The following is a 12959-nucleotide window of genomic DNA, read 5'->3' as shown; positions in this document are numbered from 1 at the left end:
TCACCAAGGAGAGAAAGGTCCCCAACTAGATGTTGGCTGGTGTAAGGGAATCATCCTCCTGAAAGCCATCCCTCTGCCTCTGCTAACAAAGGTGTGATACAGGAACACATTACAGCATAATTGCATCTGCAGGTGGAAAACCTTAGAACCTGAATGTTAGAGCTAGAAGGGACCTAGAACAAAGAACCCAGAATGTCAGAGCTGACAAGGACCTTAGAACAAAGAATGCCAGAGCCAGAAGGACCATTAGAGATCTAGTCCAATCCTCTCACTTTACAGAAGCAGAAACTGAGGATCTGTGAGGTTAAGTGACATGCCCAAAGTTACACAGGTAGTAACAGCTGATCTGATTCCAAACCCAAGGCTTTTTCTACTCTACTTTTTTATTAGTAGAGGTATGACTATAATAACAACAGTTAGCATTTTATAGTAATTTAAGGTTTACAAAGCACTTTGCAAATATCTTTTTGGTTGTCACAATAACTCCTGAGAGGCTGATATTATTATTACAAACGTAGAAACTGAGGCAGATGGCAGTTAAGTGACTTGGCCAGGATCACTCAACTAGTAAATGTGTAAGGCCAGTTTTAAATTCAGTCTAACTGCAGGCACAGCATTCTGTCCACTGTACTGCACATCTAGCTGCCTCATCTACATATGAGGCATATATACATGTTTTATGTATATAACATGTGTGAGATACATGTGTACATAAGATATATTTTACATATGATACATGTTATATACCTAATATGACACACACAGACACACACAGTAATATATACAGAACTAGATATATATTGGACACCATCCTAGGGCTAATGCCCAGACAGTCCCTCCTGGTATGGACTCTGGGCACATCTATGCTCAGAAAGACTAACAATCTTAGATCATTTCAGTTCAAAGTGACCTTGTCAATCACCTAGTATAAGCCCCATCCCTATTTTACAGAAGAGAAAACTGGGATCCAGAGAAGAAAAAGGACCTGTCTAAAATGGAGAAGCTCGAACCTAGGTCTCCTGGTTCCCAGTGCAGGGCTACTACACAAAGCCTCTAATGATCAAGAAATTCAATTCAGTCAATAATCAGAGAACCATACTTTAAAAGTCAGCTGAAGGGAACCTCAGAACATAGAACGTGGAACATGGAATATCAGAATAGAGTGGAATCTTAAGAGAGCACCCTAATTTTACAGAGGAAGAGCATGGGGCTCAGTGAGGTGAGATTACTTTCCCAAGGTCAATGGCAAGGTTGATGGCAGGGTGGGGCTGGAGCCCCAGGTTTCCCTCTTCTAGAAGCTTGGAGAGGCCTGAAGGATGGGAGATGGAAGTCAACAAGCCCTCTTGACCTTGGAGTGGAACACAAGGTCGTGGAAGGATTCACAAGGAGAAGAGGGGACCACAAGGCTAGCAAACAGTAAGGGTTCTGCAAACCCCCATCCCACAGGTGTGCTGTGAAGCTGGCTGAGCAGACTGGACTGGACAGGAGCCAGAGTGGCAAGAGGAAACATCTTAAAAGGGAAGGGGAGGGGGAGGAGGGCTAATAGAAGAGAGCCAGACACAGAAACACCTCAGCCTCCTCTTTCCAACCAAAACAAAGTCCCCCAAGGGAACGGTAGCAAAGAACGGCAGGAAGGAGGAGGCAGTAGGGAGGAGAGACTGGGGCCGGTGGGGCTGAGTTGGCAACAGTATGGAGCACTGTCTGCCAGTACGGGTTCAGTCATGGCCAATAATACAGACTCAGCACCACTGAGTCTATGGGTAGGAAAAAAAAAATTGTGCTGCAAAGACAAGGAAAGAAGATAGCTCTATTTTCATAAGGCCCCAATTCTGAAGGGCAGATATAGCCCTGTACTCAGGTAGTTCCTAATCCAGAAGGCAGGTATGAACCCACCCCAGAGAGAAGCTCCAGTACTTTCAGTCTAAGGCAGAGACATAGCCCTGCCTTCAGGGAACCCCAAGTCTGAGGTGGAGATATAGCCCTGTCCTCCAGGACCCTCACAGTCTGAGAGGGAAATACAGCCCTGCCTTCAGGGGCTCTAATCCAAGGGGGCATATATGGCCCCTCTTCAGAAAGTCTGAGGGAGACACATCCCAGCCCTCAGGGACCCCCCCAATATGATAAAGAGACAGCCCTGTTCTCAGGGAGCTTCCAATTCAAGGGGAAAGACGTAAGTCCCTCCACAGAAAAAGCCCTTAGTCTGAGGGGGAGATAAGGCCCTTGTCCTCAGGGATCCGTGGCATAAGAGGAAAACATGGCTTCTTCCCTCAGGAAACTCCAACCTCTGGTTCCCCCAACCTCTCCCTTCCCCCGGCCCCTCATGGCCTCTAATCAATGTCCCTGGCTCCAAAGGGAGACTGTTAAAATCCCTGGCTATAGGACAGTGTCTCAAAAATTTCCCTCACTCATTAATCCATCCATCCATTCAACAAACATTAAGAACAAACCAAGCACAGAGTAGACCCGAGATAGATACAAAGTAGCAGCAAGAGTCTGGGGATTTGAGTCAGGAGGGCTGGTTTCAAACGCCAGTGTGACCCTGGGCAGATCCCATCTCCCTCAGACCTGGGGAGAAGCAGCCTGGCACAATGAAAAGAAGGCTAACTTTGGAGCCAGGAAGACTGAGCCTGAAGTCCGGCCTCTAGCCCGGAACAGCCAGATGGCTTTGGGCACCTCACTTAATCTCTCAATATCAGGTAACTCTAGGACTACAAGTTCCTGACTAGCATGGGCCAGAGATACTGTCCACACCCAAGACTCCCCTGCACAGATTTGGATGCCTCCCTCAAAAAAATGGAAATTATATATACATATACACGTATGTATGTATGTATGTATGACCTACTTCCCAAGGTTTTAGTGAGGAATAAATGTACTTTATAAACTACAGAAATATAGTTTAGTATATTTTAGTATAGAAAATTTAGTATAGTTTAGCATAGAAATATAAATTATTCTGTTATTATTAGATGAACCAATCCTGCCCTCCATTTAGCTAACAGTGAAGAAGCTAACAGGCACAGTTAACCCCAACATGGAGACTGAGGGGCTCCAGAAAGACTTATCAAAGGAGGTGGCATTTGATATGGGCTTCAACGGATGGGTAGAATGTCAGTGGGAGAAAAGGAAAGACATTGCAAACAGAGAGAAAATTGTGATCAAAAGCAAAGAGGTGGGAAAACACAAGGCTTGTACAGAGGAAGGTCTGGTTTGTGGAAGGGACTGGTGTGAATGAGACAGGGGAGGCCATGGGGGGGGGGTGGAGTTCTTGAATTCCAAGCTGAGGACTCTGGACTTCAACCTGTTGGCTGTGGGGAACTTCCAAAGGTCTTTGAGAGGGGGAAGGAGGTGACCCGAGTTGGGCATAAAGATAAAATCATTTCTCTTCTTTTTTGTTAAAATAACTGCTGAGTAAACAAGGATGCAGGGGTCTCCAACCTTGCATTGAAGATGTCTTGTGAGGGACATCTAATGCAAGTCCCTGCTACCGTAATTAAAAACTATTTCTTCCATTGACATAGGGTACTGAGCAAGGATTACCGCCCAGCCTCCAGGAAACAAGACAGGGAGATGGCAGTTTCATAGAGAAACCTGGCCTGGGGGTCACTAACTCAATAAGTGATCTTATTCCTTCCTCTATCTCCAAATCACACAGTTGGAGGCACCTCAGATTATACATACAGTCCAACCCTAAACAGCATAAGATTCCCCTCAACAACATCCTTGAGACATGGCCACCTCTATATTTGTTGCAAAGGTCTGGGTTGTATTTTTTCCTTAAGTGGAAGAGGGTTAAAGAGAGAGGAAGGCTAGTGGTATGGTTGCCTCCGCCTCCCCCCAACCCCTGCAAAAAGAGGGTGGTTGAAGCATTTTTAAATGCCAAGAAGTGAACTTAAAAAGAAGACCAGAAGGAATCAGACAAGCACAACAGCTCTAAAAGTTACAGGCTGAATTTATGAATACTTAAAAAGAAAAGCTATGTGTAATAGATTCATAGCTTCATATACAATCCTCTCTTTCTGTTCTCCTTCCCATCTGATGCTAAGTCCTATCATTTCTACCTTTGTAATCTCTCTCAAATACACCCCTTCTCTCCTCTGACACTGTCACCTCCCTCCTTCGGGTCCTCATCACCATATGCCTGGGTGATTGCAATAAATAGCCTGCTGGTTGGTCTCTCTGCCTCAAGTTTCTCCCTACTCCAGGCCATCCTCCACTCTACCGTCAAATGGATCTTCCAAAATCCAGGTCTAACCGCATCACTCCCTTCCCCACCCCACCAAATTCAATCAACTCCAGTGGTTCCCTATTACCTCCAGGATCAAATATTAAATCTTCTGTTTAGCTTTTTGAAAGCCCTTCATAACCCAGCCCCTTCTTAAACTTCTTAGCCTTTACTCCTCACCACCGCCCTTACTCTACAATCCAATGACACTGGCCTTTTTACTGTTCCTCCTACACTCAACACTCCATCTCCTGACTAAGCATTTTCCATAGCTGCTCCCAAGCCTGGAACATCCTCCCTCCTCATCTCCCTCTCTTAGCTTCCTTGGCTTCCTTTGGGAAGAAAAATATTTTTTATGTCTGCTTCAATGCCTCCGATGATGGGGACCTCATTACTTCCCAGAGCTTATTTTCTTCTTGCCTCCCAAAGAGTGGTGTGAGGGCACAGTTGAAATAATGAAACCAAGCATCAAATAACTTCGCACAGCTATAAAAGCTCACATCAGCATTAACATCCCACACTTTAGAGCTTATGAAGCACTTTCCTATCCATTGCCTCCAGGAATAAGAATAATAGCAAACATTTATATTGTGTCTCCTGGCTTCCAAAGTGCTTTACATAAATTATCTCATTTGAAGCCTTCTCTTTGGAGCCATCCTCACTCACGCCATCCTCCCCACACATAAACCCTTAGCCTCAAGTCCATTCTAACTCTCTAACTCTCATCTTCAGAATTATGGGAGTGGAAGAGTGAATACAGGGCCACCCTCAAACTCAGGAAGACCCAGGTTAGAATCCTGCCTCTGACCCACACTGGCTGGGTGACAGTGGATAAGTCACTTTCATCTCTCAGGGCTTGAAGCAAGTCTCTAAGACTCTAAGTGGCAGAGAATTTGTCAATCTGAATTGGTACAGCAATAAATCACAGGTCCAGTGCCTATCCCAAGTATATTTGCTTTGTCTTATCCCCTGAGCCAGGGAATGGATTATCGATCTATAATGGGAATGGACCTCTCCTTCTAGTTGGGTTTGTTTTTATTTTACAGATGAAGAAACTTGAGTCCCAGAGGTTAAGTGAGTGACTCAAGGTCACCCAGGTGGTAAGCAGGAGAAGAAAGATTGGAATCCAAATCATCTGACTCCAAATGCAGGGTTATTTCCACTATACCAATGATTCTCAAAGTATGACCCTGGGGATCTCGGAGACCAAAACTATTTTCATAATAATACTCAGAAATTCAACCTTGGACAAATTGCTTAATCTCTGTCTGCCTCTGTTTTCCTATCTGTAAAAAGGGGTAATAATAGCACCTAACTCCCAGGGTCATTGTGAGAATACAATGAGCTAAAATTTGTAAATGATTTGGAATCCTTAAAGCACTATATAAATGTTAGTAGCTGTTGTTGTTCAGTCATTTTCAGTTGTATCCAACTCTGTTACCCCATTTGGGATTTTCTTGGCAAAGACACTGGAGTGGTTTGCCATTTACTTCTCTAGCTCATTTTACAGATGAGGAAACTGAGGCAAACAGGGTTAAGTGACTTGGTCAGGGTCACACAGCTAGGAAGTATCTAAGGGCAGATTTGAACTCAGGAAGATGAGTCTTCCTGACTCCAGCTGTGGCACTCTATAAAATACTCTACCTTCTTCCAACTACATATCTGTGTTCACTCAGTTTTATTCATTTACAACAAAAACCACATATCACAATAATGAATGCAGAAGTAGATATGCAAATCCAATTGTCTTCTATTAAATAAGACATTAAAGAGATTTGCTATGATCCGTAAAACAACACCACTTGCTACATTTTTTTGTTTTGGAAAATATAGTTAATTTTCATAAAAATATGTTATTTATGTTAACATGCAATGGGTTCATTACGGTTATTTTAAATGAATTAATGCATAATTTAAATTTTTATCCATTTTAATCTCTAATGTGATAAATATCAGTGGATATAGGTCCTCAATCATTTTCAAGAGTATAAAGGGGTCCTGAGACCAAATAGTTGGAGAACTGATGCCCTACATCAATTAATTAACCTCTTTCCATCCTCTCTAGCCCAGCTCAGCAGAGTACAGCATCCTATTCTGAGCAAGCACCCAGGAAAGAAATAAGTACCCTGGAAAGAAAGATTGACTTAACCAGAACTGAAGTGTCCCAGCAGGGACTAGAACCGAGGTGTCTAGACTCCCAGGTCCAAGGCTCTTTCCAAATAAGCTCCTTGAAGGCAGGAAATGTGCACTTTATCTTCATATCCCTGATTCCTAGCACACTGCCTTGCCCATAAGAGGTACCAAATTGTACTAAGGGGCAGCTAGGTGATGAAGTGGATAGGGTGCTTGACCTGAAGTCAGGGAAGGCTCATCTTCCCGAGTTCAAATCTGGCCTCAGACATTTCCTAGTTATGTAATCCTGAACAAGTCACTTAACTCTGTTTGCCTCAGTTTCCTCATCTTTAATGAGCTGGAGAAGAAAATGGCAAACCACCTCAATAACTTTGATAGGAAAACCCCAATTGGGGTCACAAAGTCAAAAATGACTGAACAGCAACCACCAAAAATTGAATTGAACTGAATCTCCAGCACCTAGCCCCATTCTCCACCTGCTGACATCCTTCCCTTTGTTAGAGGCCTAGTTTTTACATGCCACCTTTCTCAATAATCTTCCCTGGAACACCTTCCCCATCCCCCCAGCCAACAACAGCTGAGCCTTCCCTCCTTAAATGTCCTGTCCTAGCCATCCTAGGTCCTCATGCAAGAACAATTCAGCAAGTATACTATGTGTAAGCTATTTAGCATGCTCAGACACTTCATAGTTATCTGCCCACAATCTTACTCCCCGATTAGAGTTTGAGCCCCTTGGAGGGCAGGGACTGACTTGTTTTCATCTTTGTATCTCCCAGCACAAAACCTTGCACTTGGACTTTAATAAATGTTTCCTCAAACACATCCTCTTCATGTTCTCTCAGCCCCAAAGACAATGACTAAGTCATCCGAACATCTCACTCCACTCCTCTATTTCTCCTCCTCTCCCAGCCTTCTCTCCCCCACAAATTAGCCCTCTAGATATGGAAAGCCAGAACCGGCTCAACCCCATTATTACCTCCTAGGGAGGAGAATGGCTCAGACCTCTAATCAATTTTGCGGATGGTGGTACAGCTTCCACACATTTCTTTCTCCTGTCAGATCCTCCCAGGTTCAGCCAGTCAAGGACCCAGAGAGATTCAGTCCTGGCTCTCCTCAAAGAGAAAACATGTTGAGAATCAGAGACTTGAGAATCACAGCCCCTAGGAAATCTCTGAATCCTCAGTTTTAGAATCACTGCAATCCTAGACCCAGAGCATCTTAGTATCACAGGCCTTGGGTTCCAAGAACTATGGAATTTCAGAGTGGAAGAAAGAGCCAGTTCAGAACACAGCACCAGAGAATCCTGGGATCAAGTAATCACCCAATTTAGACTCCTATAAACAGGGAATCATAGAATCAGAACCCCTGAATCAAGAGTTTAGAATGACAGAACCATAGTCTTAGAATAACAGTTTAGACATGGAAGCACAGGACCTTTTGGCCGTTGGCTGCTCCTTTCCTCAGATTGTATCTTTTGCTCACATGTAAGATAAGCCTGACTTTCGTTCAAGGAGTAAGTTGGCCTTCCTGAAGTCCTTAGGTGCCTGAGGGTGATACAACCCAGAGGGACCCAGAGATCTCTATATTTGGGCACCCACACTCACACCACCGCCCTTCCCCATTCACAAGACCCTAAGCCATTGAAAATCCTGTTAGCAGAGAATCTGGGGGAAATGGCATAGCCAAGACTGGATGAGAAAGCCAGCTTCTAGCCTTGCTGCTCCTCCCATCCCCACATCCAAGACTCCCATCCCCCAATACCTTCACCTCCCAATCCTCTCATTCTCACCACCCTCTTATTCCCCAACACTCTCACCCTCCCAGGGCTCCCATCCTCCACCTTCCAAGTTCTTCTCTCTGTTTCTTTATCAAAGCATCTGCTAATTGAGGGGGAAGGAGGCAGGAGGAGGAGATCAGGAAATCAGCCCAGGAAGGAACTTGTTTTCGCTTCTCCTTTTTTAACCAAAAATTCAACATAAGCAAAAATATAATCCAAGGAACAAGGCAGCCTAAAGCTATCTGGAGTGGTTTTACCCCCTTCCCCTGCCCTCTCCCCTCCTTGCTCCAAACCCCTGGATCTCAACCTTTGCTTCCCCTGCCTACAGAGAGAAACAAGGTAGAGACGGGGAGATGACACGGCCCTTGACCTTGGGGAAATCCTGGTCTGAGGGGGAAGGCACTTTCCCCCAAACCAAGGGAGGCAGTGATCTGAGGGGGCACACAGCCCTGCCCTCAAAGAGCCCCGACTCTGAGGGGGAGACACAGTCCTCAGGAAACCTTCACCCTGAGGAGGCCTGGCCTTCAGGAACTTCCCCTCTGACTCTTAGGTCCCATTTAGGGATTTAAAAAGAAGCCCCACATAACAAGGGGATTGGAGATGAGAAGAGGAAACCAAGGAAGGCCCAGCCCCATGTTAGGAAGGCAGCTGGGGCAGAACCCCAGCCAAGTCCCAGCTTCCTCCCAGGAAGCCAGTTCATCTGCTCAGGACAAATGGGAAGTGATGAATGATGTTTATTAGCAGCCAGAGCTGCAGGGGCGGGAATGGCGGCCTGAAGTGGTCGATGAAGGACTGAACCTTTGCCCCAGTTCTCCTCGGTCCTCGCCAGGCCTCTTCAAGAACCCTCCAGTCCTTCTGAACTGAAGCTGGCTACCCCAGCCCACAGGGATCTCTCCCTCCTCCCCAGTTCCAACCATCCTTACTGTCTGTGCCTCTCACTGCAGCATTTCATTACAGGTGCCTATAAGAAGGCTTCTTCCAGCCCGGAGAGTCAATGTCCTAAGGGCCCCCTGCAAGCCTGACATGCTGTGTTCTAATGTCCCCTCCAGCTCTCGCATTCTATGCTCTATGGCTCCCTGTCACCTCCAGTATCAAATATAAAATCCTCTGGTATTCAAAGCCTTTCATAAATTAGGCTCCCCAACCCATACGTGCAGTCTTCATACACCATAAGCTCTGCTCCCCACCCCAAACACACTCTTTGATATAATGACATTGGCCTCCTTGCTGTCCCACAAACAAGACACTTCACTTTCCCTGGTTGCTCCCCCATGCCTGGAATGCGTGCCCTCCTCATCTCTCCCTCTCAGCTTCCCCGGCTTCCTTTAAGTCCCACCTAAATATCTCACCTTCTACAGGAAACCCTTCCAGAGCCCTCTCAATTCTGGTGCCTCTCCTGATTATTTCCGATGTAGCCTGTACATAGCTTGTTTGTACAGAACTGTTTGTATGTTGTCTGCCACATTAGACTGAGCTCCTCAAGCACTGAGATTGTCTTTTGCCTTTCTTTGTATCCCCAGCATTTAGCACAGTGCCTGTCATATTGCAGGCACTTAATAAATGACTACTGACTGAAGGTCTTTTCTACCTCTGACATTCAACATTCTATGTGCTCAGAGTCATTTCAACTCTGACATTCTATGTTCTAAGGCAGTGGCATCAAACTCAAACAGATTGACTCAGAAAACCACAAAGTAACATTATTTATGTTGCATTTTATTTTTATTTATTTTGCTATATACGTTTCTAAATTACACTGTAATCTAGTTCAGGTTGCACTCAGGAGTTCTACAGGCAGTGAGTTGGGCACCTCTGTTCTAAAGCAACCTCTAGCACTAACAGTATATATTTTAAGGTCCCTTCGAGTTCTGACATTCTACATTCTGTGTTTTAGGGTTCCTTTCAGTTATAATTTTCCATATGTCTATGAGAAAAATGAAACCTAAGTGCTGTTAGCAGAATTCATGAAGCTGCTGCCTGGGATCTGAAGGAGGGGCACCTTCAGATAAGTTTACCATGGGCCCAGGCCCAACCCAAATCAATTCAATTCAACAAATATTTGTTATTATGCCTGCTGAGTATGCAGTACTATGCTAGGCTACGGAACATAAAGTTTATAAAACAATGTCCATGCCCATGAAGGGTTTATAGTCTAATAAGACATGTTGTTGTCGTCCAGTCATTTTTCAATTGTGTCCGACTCTTCATGAACCCTTTTGAGGTTTTCTTGGCAAAGATACTGGAGTGGTTTGCCGTTTCTTTCTCTAGTTTATTTTACAGATGAGGAAACTGAGGCAAACAGGGTTAAGTTACTTGCCTAAGGGTAAGTATCTGAGGCCAGATTTGAACTCAAGTCCTCCCGACTCCAGGGCCAGTGCTCTATCCACTGTGCCACCCAGTTGCCCAATAAAACACACACAAGCTAGAATATATAGGAACACAGGATAATCTATTTCTTCACATGGCCTTTAAGCCTAAGGATGGACTCTCCCTGATGTGGGTGGAATGAGGGAGCTAAGGGTTTCCTCTTTGGCAGCAAATCCGACTGGAAGAAGTCCAAGTACCCATTAACCTTACAAAGGTCTGTCCAATCCAGCTCTAGGGTGGAGGCCAGGGAAGGATGACATTCCAGACTTTCTGCCAAAGTCTACCCTCCAATAACACCACATCCCTCCCCACAAGGAGGAAGGGCCATTAGTGATGTAGACATGGAAGGAACAAGGTAACGTGGGGCATAGGATACACCACCGGCCCCCTGTCCCACTGAAACATGCTTTTGAGGGGTTACTTGCCATCAATCTCCACCTCGCTTCTGACTTCTGAAATCATCAAAAGAGAGTTCTTCAGAGACACCTAGAATTACTTTTGTCCTCATAGGCATTACCATCAACTACAAAGGAAAGAAAAAACCCTACTCTCTAACTTGGAAAAGTATTCCCTATATTCCCATATCTATAAAATGAGGGGAAAAGGGTGGGTCAAGATGGTTTCTTAAGTTCTTCCGAACTGTAACACTGTATTCTATGTTCTATGTAAGGTCACTTCCAGCTTTGACATATCATGTTCTATGTTCTATGCTCCCTTTCGCTCTAGATCCTACCATCACCCCATGACCTCAGGAAGAGGCAGCTGCTACGTAGGATGGAAATTTTAGGCACAGGCCAGACCGAGATCAAGGACGGAGCCATGCCAGTTACTAGCAGAGTCTGGGATTCAGGATCCTTTTCTCAGCTGTCAAATGAATAGATCCCTAGCCATCCTGATGAAATGGCTGCTTGGGTGATATGTCCACTAGATTACTAGAAACCTAGCCACTTCCTACTTAAAGTCTTTGTTTTTCTTGCTTAGTTGAATTTTTGGGGGGAGGGGGAGGTAACTGGGGTTAAGTGACTTGCCCACAGTCACACAGCTAGTAACTGTCTGAGGCCAGATTTGAACTCAGGTCCTCCTGACTCCAGGACTGGTGCTCTATCCACTGCACCACCTCGATGTGCCCCCACCCCCAGCTTAAAGTCTCTGATGCTATTATCTCTGTGCTCAGTGCCTCAACATTTTGTCCAGCCTCTCTAGACTAGCAAGACTCCAACCTCCCTCTCTATCTCACCTTCATCTCCCATCACTCTCTTACACGCCCCCTCTACTCAATCTGAAGCAGCTATTCCTACTTTACATACCTACTTTGGCTCCCTTGGAAAAGGATCAGTCACAAGTCCTAGGTTGAGGCTACTAGCAGTACAAGTCAGGGTGAATCAACTCAATCTACTTCAGTGACTAAGATGTACAAGGCTCTGCACTGAATATTAGAAATACAAAGCCAAAAATAAAAAGCAGTCACTGCCCTCAAGGAACTTAGAGTCTATTGGGAGGATACAACAAGGTCATAAACTCAATGCTCTGGAAAGTATAGGATACCCCACTGGCCCCCTGTCCCAGTGAACTTTTGAGAGGTTACTTACCAGGAATTTCTACTTAGCTTCTGGCTTTTGAAATAATCAAGAGAGTACCTGAAACTCTAAACGGGTAGGTGTCCCACAGGGGGCAGCAGGAGTCCCTGAAGAATGGAATGATCTCCTCCATCACTGTCTGCCCCAACCCTCTATTTACTAAACAGAAAATACAAGATCTTCTGAGCAAGAAGAGCACTAATCACCGGGGTAATCTGGGGAGGCTTCCTGGAGGAGGTGAACCTTGAAGGAAGCTAGGCAATCTATGAGGCAGGATAATAAGGGAGGGCATTCCAGTCACTTCCTCCGAGTCTCAGTTTTCTCATTTGTAAAATAGGGATGATCACATTTGTACTTACCTACCTCACAGGGTGTTCTCAGTAATGGATTACATATGTAAAGCGCTTTGCAAGCCATTGAATTAGGAGTCATACCAGTACTCTCTGGCCCTTACCCACACCCACCCCCACTCCCAACCGGCCTCATCCCCACCTTTTCCAGTCTGATACCTCAGGCTGTTCCCTACACCTAAGTGACCTTCCTCTCCTTCCCAGAGCCTGTCCTGCCCACCGTAGCCCACAACAGATGGAGTTCTCCCTCCTCGGAGCTCCTGAAGCCGCACAGTTTAGCCAATAATTGGTCTGTAATTGTTTCCTGTGGGTGAGTCTGGTCTCCCGGACCACACGGTGAGTTCCCCTGGGGGTGGAGGGCAGGCAGGGCCATTCCTGCTACTTCCTTCACTGTCTGACAAAGGGCTGAAGCCTCAGGAAACAAATGAGAGACTCCTCTAGCCCTACCCATCCCTGAGCACGGATCCAACAGGCCACAAACTGCTCCAACAAATGGTCCTTCAGCCCTCCTCTGAACACCTCCAGGGATA

The 12959-nt window shown here is 45.5% G+C and overlaps 1 protein-coding gene across 8 annotated transcripts in view; it reads right to left on the bottom strand.

The window, feature by feature from the left end:
* Nucleotides 1-12959, bottom strand: part of ARRB1 (arrestin beta 1) — a 114167-nt gene that overhangs the window by 67590 nt on the left and 33618 nt on the right. Inside the window, exon 1 of one of the 8 annotated variants that reach the window (XM_027848205.1) lies at nt 8175-8225. The exons of the other annotated variants lie outside the window; for them this stretch is intronic. Within the exon in view, the coding sequence (XP_027704006.1) occupies nt 8175-8191 (17 nt within the window). The 5' untranslated portion in view covers nt 8192-8225. Of the gene's footprint in view, nt 1-8174; nt 8226-12959 lie in introns of those variants that run through there. 8 annotated transcript variants of the gene reach the window in all.

Source organism: Vombatus ursinus, unplaced genomic scaffold, assembly GCF_900497805.2.
Source record: "Vombatus ursinus unplaced genomic scaffold, bare-nosed wombat genome assembly UNPS02005659.1, whole genome shotgun sequence".
In the NCBI taxonomy this organism is placed as follows: Eukaryota; Metazoa; Chordata; class Mammalia; order Diprotodontia; family Vombatidae; genus Vombatus; species Vombatus ursinus.
This window is presented reverse-complemented; position numbering and strand designations above follow the sequence as displayed.